Genomic DNA, 20661 nt, shown 5'->3' with positions numbered 1-20661 from the left:
TTACCTATTCTGTATGCTCCCACATTGTCTGAATGAGGGTGTCCTTTGCTGTACAGAAGCTTTTCGGTTGATCTTAGTGCCTGTGCTATCAATGTTTTGTTCAGAAAGTGTTCTGGGCTGATGAGTTCAAGGCTATTCCACACTTTCTCTTTTACCAGGATCAGTGTGTCTGTTTTATGTTGAAGTCTTTGATCTACTTGGAGTTGAGTTTTGTGTACAGCTATATGTATGGCTTGTTTAGCATTCCTCTATATCCAGCCAACCAATTTGAGCAGCACCATTGGTTGAAGATGCTGCACTTTTTCTAGCTGGTATTTCTGCTTCCTTATCAAAAATCAGATGCTCATATGTATTTGTGTCTGGGCCTTCAATTCAACTCCACCCATCAGTGTATCTGTTTTGTGCCAATACCACACTGTTTTTATTACTATAGCTCTGCAGTACAATTTGAGATCAGGAATGTAATATCTCCAGCAGTTGTTTTTATCACTTAGGGTATTATCATTAGAGTATGTATCACTTAGAGTGTTTTAGTTATTTGTGTGTGTGTGTGTGTGTGTGTGTGTGTGTGTGTGTGTGTGTGTGTTTCCATGTGAAACTGGAAAGTGTTGACTCGTTCAAGTTCTGTGAAGAATTGTGTACATTCTGTACGTTGCTTTTGCTACTGACCATTTTTACTATATCAATCTTACCAATCCATGAGCATAGGAGATATTTCCATCATCTGATATCTCCTTTATTTTCTTTCTCAGGACTGTAAAGTTTTTTTTATAATACAAGTCATTCCCTTGTTTGGTTAAAGTTACTCCAAGATATTTTACTTTATTTGAGGCTACTGTGAAGGAGGCGTTGTTTTCCTGATTTCTTTCTTGGTCCCTTTTATCATCTGTATATGGGAAGGCTACTGATCTTTAAGTTTTTTTTTTTTCTCTTTTGGTTTTTCAAGACAGGTCTCTCTGTGTTAGCCTTGGCTGTCCTGGAGTCCCTTTGTAGACCAGCCTGGCCTCGAACTTACAGTGATCCACCTGCCTCTACCTCCTGAGTGCTGGGATTAAACTACCACAATCTGGCTGTGAGTTAAGTTTTTTGAAAGTGTCAGCTGAAGGAGTTTCCTGATAAGAGTTTTTAGGGCCATTATGTCTGTTGCCACATCATTTTCAAATAAAAATACTTTCTGTTTGTATCCTCATAACTTTTGTCAGTTGTCTTATTGCTCTAGCTAAGGCTGCCAGTTCTATATTGAACAGATAGAGAGAGACAGATACTGGAAAGCCTTGTCATGTTCCTGATTTTAGTGGGAATGCTTCAGGTTTCTCTATTTAAGTTGATGTTGGCTATGAGCTTGCTGTAAACTGCATGTATTATGCCTAGGTATATCTCTGTATCCCTATTTCTTTCAGGATGTTTTTTTCATAAGAAGGTGTTAGATTTTGTCAATGGCCTTTTGTATCTAACGAGATGACCATGTGTTGTTGTTGTTTTTCTTTCAGTTTGTTTATATGGTGGGTTACATTTATCCACTTATGTATGCTGAAGCACCCTTGCATCTCTGGGATGACACCTACTTGATCATGGTAGATGATCTTTTCGACGTGTTTTTGGATTAGATTTGGAAAGTATTTTACTGAGAATTTTTTTGTCTATGTTCATAACAGACATTCCTCTCTAATTCTTTGCTGTGTCTTTATGTGGTTTGGGTATCACAGTAACTGTGGCTGCATAAAAAGAACTGGGCAATGTTCTTTCTGTTTCTACTGTGTGAAAAAATCTGACAAGAATTGGGGTTATCTCAAACTCTTTGAAAGTCTTGTAGAATTCTACACTCAAACCATCTGGCCAACAGCTTCCTCACTAAGCAGTACTTTACCAGATGGATCTACACAGTTTATAGAGCTGTGCTATACAGTTGGACATGTCAGCTGTTTTTCATTTCTGCTGTGACAAACACCGCTATGAGCCACCCGTTTTGTATGAGTGTCATTTACCTCAATGGATGAGGAAGAGCTCAGTCCTGATGTGACTTGACGAGCTGGGGTTAGCTGGGGACAAGAGGAGGGAAGATAGGGGGAAGAGGGAGGGACCAGGAGGAGAGGAGAGAGGGCGCTACGATCGAGATGTAAAGTGAATATATTAACTAAAAATAATTTTTAAATTAGTGTCATTTCACACATGCACAGATAAAGCCCCTGCCTATATTCCCAGAACTAGGGTTGTACTGTCTGCCACGTAAGCACTAGGTGGGCCCAACCCTGATTTGACTCCAGGACTAGACAAACTTGGATGTGTTGAGGGTAGTGTGGCTACAGACTAGGGTTGCATGGTCAAAGAAACAATCTGATACACTTATAATCATACAAACATTCATTTTTAGAAAACTCCATTGCTCTGTGTCAGGATTCTATTACCTTTGTCCCCTGCATCTCCCTACTAGCTGTTTACTGAGAAAACACGAAATTAGCCACTGTGCCAGAGAGGTCTGATAAACACAAAATTCTCCAGGCTTTCTTTAAAAATGTAGTTCATCATTTTTTTTTTTTTCCCTGAAGCAGAGGCACAGTGCAGAACCAAATACACTTACCTGTACCTTTTAAAAATAATTTATTTATTTTTAGTTTTATAAACCTTGGTATTCTTCCTGCTTGTATGTGTCCGTGTGAGGGTGTCAGATCCCCTGCAACTAGAATTACAGACAACTGTGAGCTGTCATGTAGGTGCCAGGCCCTTTAAAAGGGCAGCCTGTGCTCTTAACTGCTGAGCCGTCTCTCCAGCTCCTCAATCTAACTTTTATAAAAGATACATTTGTTAAACAGTGCGTGCTCATACTAGGGAAAAAAAAAAAATCAAGTGTGGGCAACACAAACGGCCTTCTGATTGCTTGTGGTTGGTTTCTGCGTAAAAAGAGAAAACCAGCTTCAAAACTTCCAGGCCTCAGCGTCGCTGGCAGCTGGCCTGTAACTCACAGCTGGTCTGCTGCTCACAGATGGCCTGTCACTCACAGATGGCCTGTCACTCACAGATGGCTTGTCACATACAGCTAGGTCCTAATGTTTCCCCTTGGCCATAAAAAAATTACAGAGAATATCAGTCCGATGAGGGCACTCTGGGCAAAACCAAAAATCATTCTATTGTTGTGTGAACTCAGATTAAAAACCACGAGTGATCTAGGCACAAAGTGGTCACCCCTGTGCTGCTCTGTCAGCAGCCTCTCCTGTCTAGTTCGCCCTTGCTTCTAGGTGAGACTGCTGGAGGTGCCTAATCATGGCAGTGGTTGTTTCCCCAGGACCTCTCGCCTAAAGCAAAGTTTAAGCCACCACCAGTTACCTCACGCATGCCTAAACCCTCTAACTCCACACTGCAACGAGAGATGTACCCACGGAACTTCTACACCAAGATACATTCAAAAGGCCAAATCATGAGACATCTCCCTGTGTCCCTCACAAGTAAAGGTGACTTTATTCATCTGTGTCTCTTTAGTATTTTGTAAGTAGGTATGACTACAAATGCTCTTTCGGCAAGTGCTCTGCCACTGAGCCACCTCCACAGCCCCTAACACTCTCTTATTTAGATGCCAGCTTCCCCCAGCGTGTACTCTGCCATTACAGAGCCCACCCAAGTTCTTAACCTTTAGCATGCTTTTGTGGCTCCCAGGGTACTGCACCTGTAACTGGGCTTCCTGTGTACCCACAGTCTGTGTCAGTGACCCTGATTTTCTGGAATATCAGGTGTGGTTGGGATTGAGTATCGAATTCAACTGATCATCCGTATACTTGGGGATGTAGTTTGGCCTGGACTAGTCCCCTCAGGTGGTCACTGGGGTTCTTTCTATTACATTAAAAAATCCCTGGGCTGGAGTGATGGCTCAGCGGTTAAGAGTACTGCCTGCTCTTCCAAAGGTCCTGAGTTCAATTCCCAGCAACCACATGGTGGCTCACAACCATCTACCGTGAGATCTGCTACCCTCTTCTGGCATGCGGGCATATATGAAGGTGAAACACTGTATACTTAAATAAATAAATATTAAAAAAGAAGAAATTTTTTAAAAAAAGAAAAAGAAAAAATCCTTTGCTTATTCCTTATGTTTCTGAACTCCTTCCTAGTCCTTTGCCTAGCTGAGAACAGACATTTTGATTACTTTTTTGGAAGAACAAAGCACTTCTCTCTCAGAGGGAAAGTCTTCATACAGGAAGGACAACAGCTATCGAAGAAGCATCCATTGCGACAAGTGCTGAGAGCATGGTGGACGATGTTGCTTTGTAAAACTGCAAGGAAACTGAGATGAGTGACGGTGTGGGCTCAGTTCTGCATGCCTTCTGAGACATAATAAGAAATGCGAGCTGTGAAAGTGTAAGTCAATATAGACTTTAGGGAAGAACCAACCTTGGCAACTTCTAGTCACTTCCCTTTCTGGTAACAAAGACCAACATAGCCATGGTGACCATCTCAACGGTTCAGGTTAATTCTAGAGGTAAGTAAGATAAGGCTGACGTAGTACTTCACAGCGAGAACATATGTGGAAGATTATCTCCTTGATGGAGACAATGGATTGCCACAACCCGCTGGGAAGGTGAACTTGGGTAAGAAGGCTAAAGAAAGGCAAGACTATAGAAGGCTCAGAGTGTGTTTTAAGGGGAGCCCAATGCTTCTTAGCTCCCTTTGAAGCCCATTGTTACTGGAGCGACTCTGAAGTGTTCTGATGGCCGTAACTGACGTAAGTTCTACCTCATCATTCCTGGGGGGAGATATCCCCAGGGGCGGGGACGGTGCTCCACTTTTGTCCTGGTTATTTAAGGAGATAAAATTGAGTGTACTGGGATGCTATTGCTTAAATTTAGACCAAGCTTCAAGCCACTGGCCACGGGAAGGAAGGAAATAGGTGCACACGTGTATGTGTGCCTCTTTGGAGCTGTAACAAATGGAGGCAGGTGAATGAAAAAGGATATGACTGATCCAAGGTGTGGATAAGAAGAATTTTACTGTAGAGATGGAGGAAGAGACCAGCCAGAAGCATTTGGAAGAGTCTAGACTGAACTAGGCCATGAGAGGAAAGAGATGGGGGAGGGGGCAGAGCTATAAAGAGTGCCAAGAGGGCAAAGAGGCCATGAGTGAGCCAAGAGAGGGGCTCAATATTATATAGAAATGAGAAGCTGGGGGAGGGGATTGAGGCCCTAGTTCAAGCAGGGGTTCAAGTAGGGGGTAGGGTGAGGTTTGTAGGGATGAGACAGAGACGCTGTGTGAGCCCAGAGGCCAGTCAGCTTTGGTATGCTAATACACACCATGGTTAGCAGGTCCCAGATGTCTTTGGAACCTGCCTGTTGGGTACTCACTTTGGAAGTAAAGCATTCTTATCTACCAGTGCCATTCTTTCTAGAAGTCTTTTCACCCAGGGCAGCAATCTGGGATGCTCAAGCAAAGAGGCTTTTTTCTTTTTTCTTTTTTTTTTTTAAACCTATCTCTGTCTTTTTCTAGGACTGCCAAATTTTCAGTGAATGAATGATCAGTGGAAGGTTCCAGACTTGCCTAAGTTCAGAGTGGCATATTCTGAAGTAGCCAGTTGTGGGTCTAGAGCAGTGAGGACCAGCTTCATGCTTTGAGAGAGCTCTGGGCTTGTACCTTCAGTAGTGGGGTAGTCTCTCGTGAACAGGAAAAGCTTAGCGTCACAAGAGTGTTAGTAATAAAAAGAGAAGCAGCTTCATATTTTAATGAAGGCTTAGGAAAGGCAAAGCTTCCTATAGGGAAAAAAAAAATGAGTTATCCCTCCTACAAGGAAGGTTATGTCTGCCTGCCTCAAGGACCTTACATGGTACAGTGACGTTACAAGTCAGGGATTGCTCAATATAATAAGGAAACTGAAGTTACCAGAAATGCAATAATGTGCCCAAACACTCCACCCTAGGCACGTTCCAGCCAGCTAAGGCTGAATGCCTTTAAAAGAATTCTGTAGGTAGGTCTATTTTTTTGTTTTGTTTTGTTTTTTGTTTTTTTGTTTTTGTTTCCATAGAAAGACGCCGTACATCATAATTACTTCCCTAGTTTGGGACTGTGAACAAAGCTTACGCAAATACTAGCAGTGTCTTGTTGGCCCTCAGGGCCCCTGATTCCCAATTCCTATTTCCTATTCCCTGGGTAGGCACACTGCATGGTAAGTCCGGACTTGGACTGAGCAGCTGACACGTGTATTGAACTCAGGGAAGTGGCGTGACAGTGGGCCCTGCCTCGATAGCCACAGAAGTTCTCCCTTGCCTAGGAAGCCACATGGGAAAATGAGATGGCAAACTGTACAGCTACCGTCCGATGGGAAATGCTCACATCTTTTCTTTCAGACATCCAGGGTACAATCACACCCTTACTTCTCTTAACATTAGCTTCCCACATAATATTAACACACCCCCATTTTCTTACAGTCAGGGACATCGTTCGAGGAATCAGAGGAAAAATTAAGAAAGGAATGAAGAATTTAAATAACCTGCTCCACAGGAGAAAATTTTAAAATAGATTTGGAATCAATTTACTTAAGTTCAAAGGTCCTTGGAGACAAAATGAAAGGAGTATGTGTCCTATCCCATTGCTCTTTTCAACCCGTTATGCTTAATTCTCTTCCCTTTGTTTATATTATATGAAGTGTTTACTGGCTAGGGAGAGGATATGACTGAACGACAGTTGCCTTCAGTTTATTCAGCTGAATTCTTGCACTAGTTCTTTATACCCAATGGGGTTTTCCCAGCTGTTGGTTTCCAGGACTTAACAGACCTCAGGAAATACAGCTCAGGGGCCCAGATCCCCCACCTTGATCCTCCTGGATCTCACCATGTCTATTGCTTCCTTCAGACTAGACTCATTCATCTTCAACCATCGAGTCCCCTCTGCCTCAAACTTTCCCAGCTATTTGGTTGGCAGGATTCTAAACCAGCCAGGTCACCTTCACCTGTGTTTCGCTGCTGTGTGCCTCTCCCAGGCTCGCACACAGGCCACCTCTTCTAACTTCTCGCCTAGGGAAGCTGTTGTTGGGCTTGCTTATGCGTGCATAATGGACCCTTCCTCCGTGCATCTCATAGCCACGGATGGCATGTCGCTCCCTTTCTACTCCTCACAGTGCTTGTTAGAGCTCCGGCCACCATCTCAAGCTCTCAGCCTCTCTTACCTGTGCCCTCTTTAAATGGAAAATTCTCTACTGCGTGAAGAACAGCTCCCTTGCAACTTCCCATAGAGACTTAGTTCTCCACGGTTCCTCTTTTACCTATTGTCATCCTCCTTTCTGCACTGTCATGGGTCCCACTCCTTGTCAACTTTCCCCAATTCTGTCCTCTTACTCTCCCACTCTGTCCTTTAAAAAAAAAAAAAGAAAGTTCTAGATTTTTTCCCCCTGACTGTTCCTTTCCATTCTTCACTTTCAGAGTATACTATTTGGGCTAGCATATTCCTTTTCAACCCTGAATTCATCTGTTCTGATCTATCTACTTTTTTAGTATATGCCACTGATAAATCAAGTTGGCCTCACATACTTTCTGAAAAGGGGCAGAAGGTTAAAAAAAAAATGCTGTTCCTTTCTTCACTGTTTTAGTGATGAGGCTGGTTTTCTCAAGTCACCAGCTATGCAAAAACAACAGTATCTTAATCCTTATAGCCTTGACCTTAGAAAGCCTGTTGAGGCCTGAGAGGCTCAGTGATTCACCTTGTGGTCTGTTCCCCGATGAATCAGCAGCCTTGGGACGTTATCCAGGGGTTTTCTCAGAGCTAGCACCATTACCAGTAATTACAGCCTCTGCAGCTGCCAACTGGTCCTGAAGCAATGTATTGTAATACACGTAACAAGGGAGCAGAAAACTTGGTCAAGTATTAGGTCCTGGGAAAAGCTAACCTTTTAGGAGGAAGTAGACCTGGTGCTGAAATGAGGCCAAGATGAAAGGGCAGAGACACAGGGCGACTAAAATTCAAAGCCAATCATTTCATCTAGTTCTATAAAACTCTTTTAAGCATCTTCCTGGAGGTTTTAGGGGCAATTCAAGCTCTGTGTAGGTGCTTAAGGTCTCTGTTTGGTGCCACACTCTCAAGTGTGCTACTGGTTCAGACACAGGGTCCATGTTCATTCCTCATATAAGTTGATTCTATCATCTGTCTGCCTTTCTGCCTGTCTGTCTATTTCTATCCATCATCATCATCATCATCATCATCTCTCTCTCTCTCTCTCTCTCTCTCTCTCCTCACTCTCTCCCTCTCATCTGTTTATCCATCCATCTTTAGGAAGAGCATTAAAAGAGGTAAGCCTGAAGGAGAAATGTCTATGACTGGGGTCTGGAAAGGCTTCTGAGTTGCCACAGCTGAGCTAGGTATTGAGGAAGGCAGAAGAGTTCATTATAGGAGGAATGTGGGAAGGTCTTATATTGCCCAGAACATGTACATTGCTGCTGTAATAAGGTCAAACTGGATACGGCAGGAAGAAAGAGAGACGCTGTAGTCAGGCCTTGCATGACTTCTCACAGAGGTCTCTCTAATGGAGATAGGACAGTGACAACATAAGAGGCCAGGTCTTTATTTAGAGTGTTCAGATGTTGGGTCACCAAAAAAAGAAAAAATGGGACAGAGAATATAAATTGTCCATCAACTACGAAAGACATAATATGGTTTCCTAAACAAACAACAACAACAAAACCAGCTACCAACAGTTCTTTCACATGACCCAGCTTTCCCACTGCTGGATATTACCTTGGACTACAAGTCAACAGGTAACAGAGACACTTGCACATCAATGTTAATTGTAGCACCATTCACAACAGCGACCTTATGGAGTCAACCTAGGTGCCCAAAAAGTGAGAACTGAGTAATGAAAGGGTGGTATAGATGCAAAATAGTAATTTTCTTTAGCCATAAAGAAGGTCAAAGTTATGTCGATTGTAGGAAAACAGAGGCAACTGAAGATAATATTAAGTGAATAAAGCCAATCATAGAAAGACATATATACCTTATTTTTCTCTCATGTATGGGTCCTAGATTTTATGTAGATAAAATCTATGTGTATGGATGTATGTATGTGTGTGTATGTCACAGATAGAAGCAAAACTGTTGGGGGGAGGGGGAAGGTGGGACCCACAGAATTTAGAGGGGAAAAAACAGGAAGTGGTGGGGGTGAGGGTGATGTACTCAACATACAACATACACATATACAGAATCTTAGAAAACATGCTTACGGCATCTTCCTCGCCCATCAAGATAGAGTGAGGGACTATTGCGGAAGCAAGGATCTCCCCAGGAAGGGAAAATAGAATAGTTAGTTCTAGGTGGATTGGTGGATACTGGAATAGGAGTGGGGAAGGAAGAAGGGGGTAAAGAGGGAAATACAGGGAGGGACAGCTAAAACTAAGGGTCATAAAGAAACCAAATACAGTAGAAGTGTCTTAAAATACATAAGTATATGAAAAAGAAATCTAATTTGGAATAATTATAAAGACCCAATTAGACATCTCTTGCCATGAAATGAAACTTCTGGCACTGGGAATAGGTTGCATCTAACAGAATTCTTAGCCAAAGAGGTGCCATGTGAACCACCAAACAACCCAGGCTATTTCCAAAGCTATTGGCTGCTTTCCACAATGGATGGTGAGGCCCCATCACTGAGGAAAACACTGAGCATGAAAAAGTCAATCTGGTGCTGACAGAGCTTTCACCTCTACTGACTAGTGTCCATGGTCCTGGAAGTTACTCTGCATGCTACCAGAGGTAAAGGTAACTACCGACCTAGTTCGAAACCCTCTGATCTACAATGGCGGTCTGCCTGCAAGATGTGCTAGTGCAATGGTGGCACAAAATTTGTAACCAACCAATATCTGATTGCATTTAGGGCCCATTACATGAGAGGATGGAACCTATATCTAACATTGCCTAGGTGGCCATGAATCTGTCACTAGACAAACCAAGAACCCAGGGGGAAACAAAACTACTGCTCTGCTGAAGATGTGTAGTGATAAAGTGACTCCTAATGGCATTTCCTACACGTATATCAGTGTCTTGCTCAGCCATGAGCAGAGAAGCTTCTTCCTCTAGTAGATGATAACAAATACGGAGTCCCACAGAGGGACAGTGCACAGAGAGGCCTTGGAACACTCAATCCTACATGGGGTGTCTCCATCAAATACTTCCCCTCAGAGTTCAGGGAACTATGCAGAACAGGAGGCAGCGAGGATAGAAGACACCAAGGAAACAAGCTCTTAGAAACAGCAGGACTGATGTGCCTATGAGCTGACAGAGACTGTGGCACCATGCACAGGGCCTGCACAGGCCTAAGCCAGATCGGTCCGAGTGCTGAGAGGGGAAGTGAACACAGCCCCCACCCCTAAGCCAGATAGGGATGCTGCCAAAGGAAAAATTAGTTTCTCTAATGGAATCTCACTGGCTACCTAAAGCACAGTTAAGGAAAGGCACCATGCCTACCAATAGATGGCCAACACAAAATGAACACAATGATATTTTTGGAGGGTTGTGTGTTTGGTTTAGTTTTTTGTTTTTGTCTCACAATGCTTTGTCTGGGAATTTTTAATTTTTACCATAAGGCCTTTTGCTTATATATTATGGTTTCTGATACTGTTTTTATGTGTTTCTTGTGCTTTTTCTTTGGTTCTTTTTGTTTTCTTGTTTTATCCTATTCCAGCTTGGCTTTTTAAAAATCTCTTCTTCTTCTTCTTCTTCTTCTTCTTCTTCTTCTTCTTCTTCTTCTTCTTCTTCTTCTTCTTCTTCTTCTTCTTCTTCTTCTTTCTTCTTCTTCTTCTTCTTCCTCTCTTCCTCCTCCTTCTCCTCCTCCTCCTCCTCCTCCTCATAATCATCATCATCACCATTTTTATTATTTTAGATGCCTGTATCCTAATGAGTGAAAAGGAAATGATGTGGATGTGGGTAGATGGGGAGGTGGGGAGGATCTGGGAGGAGTTGGGGAAGGAGAAACCATAAAGTGTAGTGAGATTTTGTTGGTTGCTGTTGGTTATGGATTGCTAAGTAGTCATGGCACAAAGAAGAAACAACAACAAGAAATCAGATATCCTGATGGCTAAGATCAAACTTGTCCCAAGGAGCTTGACGCCCCTAATCAGCAGGAAGTAGTATGGTAACCTTGCCCCTTTTTCTCTCTGTCCTTTTTTCTCTCATATCTAGTGTTAGGGGGTTAAAAGAGTGGGAAAAGGGTAGAGAAGGGTAAAAGAAAGAAGAATCTACAATGGAGCAAGTAAAAAAAAAAGTTTAAAAGGTCAGCTTTAATAATCAGAATGTATTGTATGAAAAAAAATCTGTTTTCAATTTAAAAACAGAAAAGATCTACCTTCCTCTGTGAAATGCCAACTTGTTCAACTTTTACCTGGAAATCAGCCCTTAAGATATGCATCACAGCTTTGGAAGAGAATCACTCCTAACACAGCACCGAGACACGCCCAAACCACAGGCTTCAGATGGCACCTTTGGGTTGAAGAGGAACTCAACTGACAAGGAAGGAATCATTACGTACGGGAGCAGTGGCAGGCAGGGCAGGCAGGACTCGCCTTCTGCTTACTGAGTGGATGAGTGACTGAGTCAGAGTTCTAGGTGTAGGCTACAAGGATTAGATCTTACCTTTAGGCTACTATTTTCTAATGTGTGGCAAGGTGGCCTCAGTCACTCCAGTGTACACAGAACACATTTCAATAGCTACATGCTTCAGAAGGTATTAGTTATGAATTCAAGTAGCATATTATACTTCTCATTTCACAGATATTATCACAGGCTAAATAATAGTGATGATGATGATGATTACAATAATGATAAATAATAATAATAATAATAATAATAATGATAATAATAATAATAATAATGTTATTTGAGTCTAGGTGGCTAGGTTAGTGGGCAGATTCAGAGGCCTATGTCGAGGGAAGGATGTGTGTGAACAGTGAAAACTTGAGATTTGCCATCCCAGGCATGCCTATAATATTTGTGAGGAAGAGGCAGGGACAGATCTGGAATTTAGAAAGACTGTTTTGTCAAGCAGCAAAGACCAGTGGAGATGGGACCAAGTAGAAATAAACTTTCCTGCCATAACTACACCCAAGGTCCAGGTGAGAGAATGCCACAGCCAGACCCTAAGCCCGGGAATGTGCATATGAAAATGCCCACTTCACACTCCTGGTCAGCCCATCTTGCAGTGGCCCCCACTCTGGCACTTAGTTCCTAGTTAGTAGAGCCTCGTCACTGTGTCCATTTTCTACAGGTTTTCTGAATGTTTATCAGAAGAAAACTCTATTTACAATATTTTAACTAAACATTTCTTTGTACTTGCAAATAAGAATGTGGCTACAGTTAACAATATAAGGAGTCTTTTCTTATCTCAGATGAATAAGAAGACACCCTGTATGTAACAGAAATTGGAAAGCAGAAAATCCCATAAGCGCTCCATTTTTATTATAATATGCCTATGATTAATCTTAATTAATACACTTTGTTCAATAAGAGATTAAAAATAGAATTATAATAATGTTCCTTAATACAAATTCTGAGTGTGGTATCCTCATCTCAAATGTTCATATTGCATATCCTTGCCTTTCTTCTTGTGATGATGGGGGGTGATTGAACGCTCATGTCATTGAGCTGAGATGAACTGAGGTGAATGGCATGCAATGTGTTGTAGCACTGCACAACAGTGAACACAGGCATTGGGATAACCTTACAGTCCATTTTCGAAACCAGGTCAGTAATAAAGCTTGGAGGTGGTGGTAGTAGACTCCATATGGAATGGACTGTGATGGCACCAGATTTCACCACTGCTCTAAGTTCCATGCAACCTAAAACTTAAGAATACTTACTTCTAGAGATTTCCATTTGATGTTTCAGGATTCTATTTGAACACAGGTAGGCAATAGAATTAGAAAATGCGGCCGCAGACAGAGCAAACTACTGCACTTGAAGTCTGCTAATAACTGTTCTTGTCATATATAAAATGAAGACAGAAATGAAGGGAGAGAGGGACCGAGGCAGGGCGGGGCGGGGGTACTTCTATGAAAGATGAGGGGATGCTCACTGTCTTGGCTGTCATGTACATTTCTTAGTGCATACAACTAGGATATGTTTTATACCCTGAAGGCATATATTTCTTAATTTTTAATTCTGCTTAAATCTAGTTGAAAAGAAAATACACTTCATTGTTGTGGCTCACCATAAATATTCAAAAAGCTCTCTCGAGAACCACTACACAAAGCAACAGTCATGGTTATCAAAGAGATAACTTAAAACTAAATGAAAACCATAGTTTATATCCACATCAGTCCTGGAGGACCTGGGCTGGCATCCCATAGATTAGATTCAGTAGCTGATGTCTTTTTTTTTTTTTTTTTTTTTTTTTTTTTGAGAGGACTCAGTCCTTGGCCTGTGCCCTGGTCCAGTCTCAGTCCCTCAGGCATTTAGGCTGCAATAGAAAACGCCTTCATCTGGGGGCCAAGGACCCCACAAGAAAACCTACAGAATCAACTAGCTTGGGGCCATAGATGCTCATAGACACTGAACTACCAAAGAGATAGCATGCATGGGATGGACCTAGGCCCTCTGCACTGTAACAGTGCACCTGGGTCTTCATGTGGGACTCCTATGGCAGGAGCAGGGGCTGCCTCTGACTCTGTTGCCTGCCTTTAGATCCCTTTCCCCTAGCCTGCCTTGTCTAGCCTCAACAGAAGACGTGCCTAGTCTTACTGCAACTCGATATGTCAAGGCTGGTTGAGATCCATGGGAGGCCTCCCTTCTTCTGAGAAGGAAGAGGCAAGGGTGGATGGGGGAGAGGTGACAGGGAGGAACTGGGAAGAGAGGGAGGAGAAGCTGAGATCTGTATGTAAAGCAAATAATAAAGAAAAGAAAGAAAACATCCTTATCTCTAAGACCCCACAGGTTGTCTGAATCCTAAAATATTACTAAAACATATATGTGCCTTCTTTTTACTAATACACAAAAATAAAGCTTAATTTCAATTTCTAAAGTAGGTACAGCAACACATAAACAGTAATAAAAGATGAAAGCTGTATGAATGCTGTCTCTCTGTCTCAGTCGGCCATCGGTCTGCCTGTGTGTGAGAGTATGTGCGCTCTGTGCATACATGTATATTAATACCATAATGTACTGTAGAGGGTTTTCAGACCATGGTGGACCACAAGTAACTAAAATCCCAGGAGGTGAGGCTGTGAATACGATCTGGGGACCACTGGGATTCCTTCATACTTCTAAACACTGTGTGCAGCGGCATTCATTGGTGGAGATTCATTCGTGTATTTGGAATCAGAGCTCAGGCTTGTCTCTGAAAGTCCTGGTACCCACTCCTCCTCAGGAAAGCACAGCCACACTCTGCAGAGCTGGCTTAGGAAGACGGCCATGTCTCATAAGCACTGGGTGCTTGTATAGTCAATGATTAGCTCAAGACATTTGCCAAATTTGTTAACTGAAGTTACTGAAAGACAGTTCTGGAAGGTGACAAATTTCTGGACTTTCAAGTGAATGAAAGAAAAGCTCCAAAGAGCAGGAAAAGAATGAAAAAACAAGCAATATGCCCCAAGGTTCTGTACAGTAACCTTTTAAGAACAGTGAAAATATTTACATGACTGGCTAAAAGCCATCCAGTGCGTTTTCCTAAATTGTTAAGAAAAAAAAAAAAAAAAAAAAAAAAAAAAAAGGAAGTGTTTGGAACTCTTTTGACCTCTTTCCTTCCCTTCTTAGCAACACTCTCACTATAAAACATCACAGTAAGATCACAGCACAGGCTTGGGATGTGTTAGTGGTAGAGGTCTGGGTGCTGGGTCAATCCTCAGCACTAAAATAAATGAATGACAAGATAACGAAAAAGAATAAAAGGCAAAGAAAAGACTACATAATGATATTCAGTACTTTAAAACTCAGAGGAATTTTATAATAAAATAGACCTGGTTAGGCTGAGCAGAAGCAACGCTGTTCCAGAAAGTATACTTTAATGAATGCCCAACACTCACTAAGTGGTACCGACAGTCATTAATGACTCCAATTTAGCCCTGATCCCATTACAAGCAATGTGGCTTCTGATTAGAAAATCTTACATTAACTGTGGTTAAAGAGTGCATACTAGAAAACTAGGCCGGCTTGCAATTGCTTTAACTCATCCTTTGCTCTCCTGAGCAATGTGCTGCTGGATGCAATGTGCTTAGTGACCCTAAGGGCCTTGAGAACCTGAGCATCTTCCTATTGTAAAATGAGTTGAAAAGGAGAATTGATTTTCCATGTGATTTTGCTTCTTATTATAAAACCAATGCAAAGCTCATTAAATTTATGCAGACCAAATTTTAGTGTAAGAGAGAGAGAGAGAGAGAGACAATCTAGTAAAAAGGTAGTTTATATAGCAATATATAAGTGTGGCCCATTTAATGTTAAGACAGTATATGGAGAAAAGTCACATGGGTACATATACATTTGAGTTAGCTCTGTGAAATAGCTATGAAAAACAGCTTTCATTTCTGTGACTTTATAAATGTCATGAGTCCAAGTGTTTTTACTTTTAAGGACAACTAAATATGACCGAGGATTATCTATTAGATCATAGTCTCAGCTTTCACGCCAACATGTAACTTACAATGTGGAATACGAATCACATACTAGGCACTCTGCTGTCTGCGGGATGCAAAGTCTTAAGCAAGCAAAGAAATCAAAGAGAACATGGGTGGCAGGTAGTGGAGGTGAATGTTATGGACACCTACAGTGGTTTGAATGAGAACGGCCCTCAGGCTCATATATTCTAATGTTTGCTTCCCAGTTGGTGGACTGTTTAGGAAGAATTAGGAGCTACAGCCTTGTTGGGGGAGGTGTGGCCTTGGAGGAGGTGTGACACTGGGGTGGGGGTTCGGAGGTCTCAAAAGCCTACAGCATTCTCAGCATGCTCTCTCTCTCCTCTGTCTCTTTCTCTCTGTCTCTCTCTCCTCCTCCTCTTCCTCCTCTTCTCTCTCTCTCTCTCTCTCTCTCTCTCTCTCTCTCTCTCTCTCTCTCTCTCTCTCTCTCTCTCTCTCTCTCTCTCTCGTCGTCGGATGTAAGCTCTCAGCTACTGCTCCAACATCATGTCTGCTGGCATACTGCCTACCATGAGGATCACTGACTCAACCTCTGAAACTATAAGCAAGCCCCCAATGAAATGCATTCTTCTGTATGTCGCCTTGATTAAGGGGTCCCTTTACAGCAACAGAACAGCAACTAAAACCACGCCCAGTGCATCCTGGGATCAAGTAAAAAATCCATATCCACAGAAACAGAATATTTTCAGAATTCAGTGGCATCTTATAACCGCCTGGAACTCCAGTTCCAAGAGACATAATGCCTTCTTCTGGCTTCTGTGGGCCAGCAGAGGAAAGCAGCAAACAGGCCACTGATGGTGGGTGGATACATTTAGGGAGGAGGGACAGTAGAATACAAGTTAAGTTAGAGAAAGGAAATACTGAGGGCAGAAGAATTTATACAGATGGTGAAATCATGTGGACAGGGAATCAGGGCCAGGGGAAGGCTGGACCCAAAGGAAGTACGCATGAAAAATCTACTTGGGAGCCTGTGAACTCACAAGCCAAACCGTTTCAGAGAGGATAGTTAAACACATGGGATACGAAAGACACTGGAGGGGTGGACATGAGGAGCTAAGTGAGAAGGCACTTTAAGGCTTTCCTTAGCTCCTCATTAAGATCTTGGGATGAGCTTAAGTTTAATAACTCCATAAATTATCATTAAAATAAACTTACTTTTCATGCTACACACTTGGAAGCCTTGGTGAGACCAACTATAGGACCACTCCATCTGTCCTCCCTTAACCTAAAATGTGAATTTACTTAGGGTCACTGGTACATGGATATACAAAATGAAATAATTATGAGAAAACTCCCTAATATTTATCACCAAAAGCTATCATAATTAACAAATGCAACATGTTCTCCCAAGAAAATATTTGGTTAATTAAAAAATGAGTTCAAGAAAGAAAACCATTTGCTACCCAAAGACAAGTAAACCATGGTGTTATACAATACAGGATGATAGAATTCAACAAATGACCTACAGTAAGAAGCTTGTAAAACCACTTGCGTAAGAGGTCCAAGGAAAGTACTGTTTCAGCATTAAAACTGTCTTCTCTGCTAAAGAATGACAGGAAAAATAAGTGCATGAGGGATTGATAAAAGTATTCTACAAGAGTTCTTGGTATATACAATTCCATTCTGAAAGAAATTCAATTTCCAAATACTATAAACAATATATTCTCTCAGAGAAAACAATATATATATATATATATATATATATATATATATATACATTTAATCAACCAATATCTCAATATCTCTCCCTCTCCACTCTTCTCATCTCTCCAAACAAAGTCTATACAACGCACAATGTGGCTGAACATTTCAGTGCTCTTTCTTTCCTACCTATAAAACTAGGAAATGATTTTACAGAGATGGATCTTTACAGAGATGGGTCTGTTTATAATATTCTACTTCTAGGAGTCCGGTTTATTATAGAGCTTCAAAACTGTACATTTCTTCTCTTGGACCATTTAAAAATAACAGCAGGAGATGCATATGCTCCTTCCCCATAGTCCTACTTCAAGACTTCCATGATCCCCTGGGGCTTGCATACACAGTGAAAGGTTACATTATATAAATGCAAAACAAACTATGTCCATTGTGCATGTTAGTATGGGTTTGCACCTAAGAGAAACGGGGAGATATTAGCAAATCCACTCGTTAAAGTCCTATTATTTTCACATTAAACTATAATTTATTAAAATGAGGCAATCCTCTTGATGAGAATTACCACCATGGGCAATGATCATCTGGAAAGTGAGAATCGGGATGCAGAAGTCCGATGAGGGAGTTTCTCTATCAATCAAGTACCTGTCCAGGTAATGATGCCTGGTGCCCGGTCAGGAAAAGAAGGATGTGTATATTTCATAGTCAAAATTAAGTCCTTTGTAAGTCTTTATTCCTTCTAACCCTTTTTATTCTATCACACATACAAAAATCACTAAATTTTTAAAAAAGAATATTTCCTAATTTTCTTCTTCTTTTTTTCCTTCTCTAACTCTTTTTTTTATTATTAATTTATTCTTGTTACATCTCAATGTTTATCCCATCCCTTGTATCCTCCCATTCCTCCCCCCCCCCCATTTTCCCATTATTCCCCTCCCCTATGACTGTGACTGAGGGGGACTTCCTCCCCCTGTATATGCTCATAGGGTATCAAGTCTCTTCTTGGCTACTTGCTGTCCTTCCTCTGAGTGCCACCAGGTCTCCCCCTCCAGGGGACATGGTCAAATGTGAGGCACCAGAGTACGTGAGAAAGTCATATCCCACTCTCCACTCAACTGTGGAGAATATTCTGACCATTGGCTAGATCTGGGAAGGGGTTTAAAGTTTGCCTCCTGTATTGTCCTTGGCTGGTGCCTTAGTTTGCCTAATTTTCTTCTAAAACTCCTATTTTATGCTCTATAAGTATACCCTTAGTCGTACATGGCTGAAGATTTTCTATGCCACGATTGACTGTCCCTAGACCAATAACATCTCAACTTTGGTGATATTTGAGTACAGTGCTCTGCCTATACTCTCTTGTTCACTGTAGAACTGATTCCCTAACAGTCAAGCTGTGGCATCAGCCTACGAGCCCAACAACAGATGAATGGCAAATGGACGGTGGCAAAAGTACAGAAGGAAGCACAACCGTCAAGTCAATGCTGGCCCATGATCTGCGGCACCATGAGCAAGCCTCAGAGGTTACGTGACATAAGTCACTCAAGGAAACACAGCCTGTATTCTCACCTGTGGGCTCCAGGGAGACCTTAGTTAATGGCAAGATCAGTTAGCTAAAAGGAGTACGTGAGTTCTAGAGTTACCAAGCACGGCAGGGTGGTGAGAGATTATAATAATACATTCTGCACCTAGAGGCTGACACAAGAGGGAATTTGTGAATGCTCCCTCCAAAAAGGATGATATGATATGTTAATTACTCTGGCTTGATCATCATAGACTGAAGGCATGTGTATAAAAACTACCAGTTTAAAAATATGCTGCACGCACACACACCCCAACAAACAAACACATAAATCTCCTTAAAGCCGTGTCACCTCAGTGTCTACCCTGGGATCATGTGCCATATTTCTCTCGCTACTAAGTCACAGACGCTCCCTTCAGAGGCGTCTCGAATCTTCAGTTCTCTCACACGTAAACATTTTACAAATGGCCATCAGTCCTGTCTCTTTACTGCGTGCCAAGAGCTTGGATCAGCTCCTCCCTGTCCCTTTATTCCCACCTGAACAGCATCTCCAATCTCAGACATTTGAGAGTATCTACGTCTTCCTCCATTTGAAAAATCAACATTGCGGTTATTTCAAAATGACCACTTAGAAAGAAACTAGTATATACCCTTCTAGAAATTATATATATATATATGTGTGTGTGTGTGTGTGTGTGTGTGTGTGTGTGTGTGTGTGATTAAGAAAAAAAGCTTTATTCAAGAATAAAATTAATAAGTAGAGATAAAGGATCCATGGGCAGCTGGACCCTGGGAAGTGAAACTGTCTCAGCGGTGCTCACCTCTCCCGGGGAACAGCAAACCAGTACTCAGGCTGCTTCCTTCTCTTGCCATACTGCTGGACCATGGCAGCGGTGTGACTGGCAAAGGACTTTCTCATTGGTTTTCCCACTTTGATGCACAGAAACATGGGAGGGGTCTTGCTCTTTTCTTCTTTGGAGGGAAGGATATCTGAATCACATACGAGAAAGCATTCCTCAATCTTAACAACACTGGTGACAGTAAAACTTCTCAACTTACAAAGAGCTGTTGGCCACAGCTGGAAACATGACTCAGCTATGTCATGTTAGACCTGATCAACCATCAGGCTTTCCTTGGCATGGAAGGGTAACATGTTTGCATGTTTCATGCTGGTCTGTGTCACATGGCATGCTACACACTAAAAGGGAGTGTAGAAACCAAACACAGGGACACATAATGTAGAACCGTAACATCTCTCAAGCATGCGTGTTAATGAACAGCGGTAAGACCTCAGCCCACCACAGTGCAATCTGGTTTAGAACTGAAATCCCTCAAAAGCATTTTTGGCAGGGCACGGTGGCACATGCCTTTAATCCCAGCACTCAGGAGAGGTAGAGGCGGATGGAGCTTTGGGACTTGCCACCAGTTAACCCTGGTCTACACAGTAAGTTCTCTCAATGGTTTACAGCAAAATCCCTCTCTTCTCTCTCTTTTCTCTCCCCCCACTCCAGTTTCAATTTCTTTAGATTTAGGCATCCACGATAAGAAAAAGAGAAAATTGTTTGAAAGAGTCAAGTACTTCTGAGACAGAAATCTATATTTACTTTGCATTCTAACTAGATACTATATTTTACAAATTTTTATCCCAGGCATTAATGTCCAGTGAAAGATTCAGCAATAGTAAATAAAGTGGACCATGGTAAAAAACATAGGGCTTCTATGTACATATATGCATCCACACATGGGAACACATGCATGTACACATTCATAGATACTATACACACATGCACACATTCATACATTCTACACACACACACACACACATTCATAATACCACACACACATGCACATGCACATACATTAATACATACTACACACACATACATACACCCATGCACATCCATTCATACATTC

General features: G+C 41.9%; 1 protein-coding gene across 4 annotated transcripts in view; it reads right to left on the bottom strand.

Moving 5' to 3' along the window:
• The window catches only part of Ncoa7 (nuclear receptor coactivator 7), a 127265-nt gene that overhangs the window by 18146 nt on the left and 88458 nt on the right, over positions 1-20661 (bottom strand). For all 4 annotated transcript variants that reach the window (XM_051164604.1, XM_051164606.1, XM_051164605.1 and 1 more), the window contains exon 10: positions 19569-19737. In XM_051164604.1, the coding sequence (XP_051020561.1) occupies positions 19569-19737 (169 nt within the window). The remainder of the gene's footprint in view (positions 1-19568; positions 19738-20661) is intronic.

The sequence above is a fragment of the Acomys russatus genome, chromosome 21, assembly GCF_903995435.1.
Source record: "Acomys russatus chromosome 21, mAcoRus1.1, whole genome shotgun sequence".
In the NCBI taxonomy this organism is placed as follows: Eukaryota; Metazoa; Chordata; class Mammalia; order Rodentia; family Muridae; genus Acomys; species Acomys russatus.
Note: the sequence above shows the minus strand (reverse complement) of the source record. Positions and strands in the feature narration are given on the sequence as shown.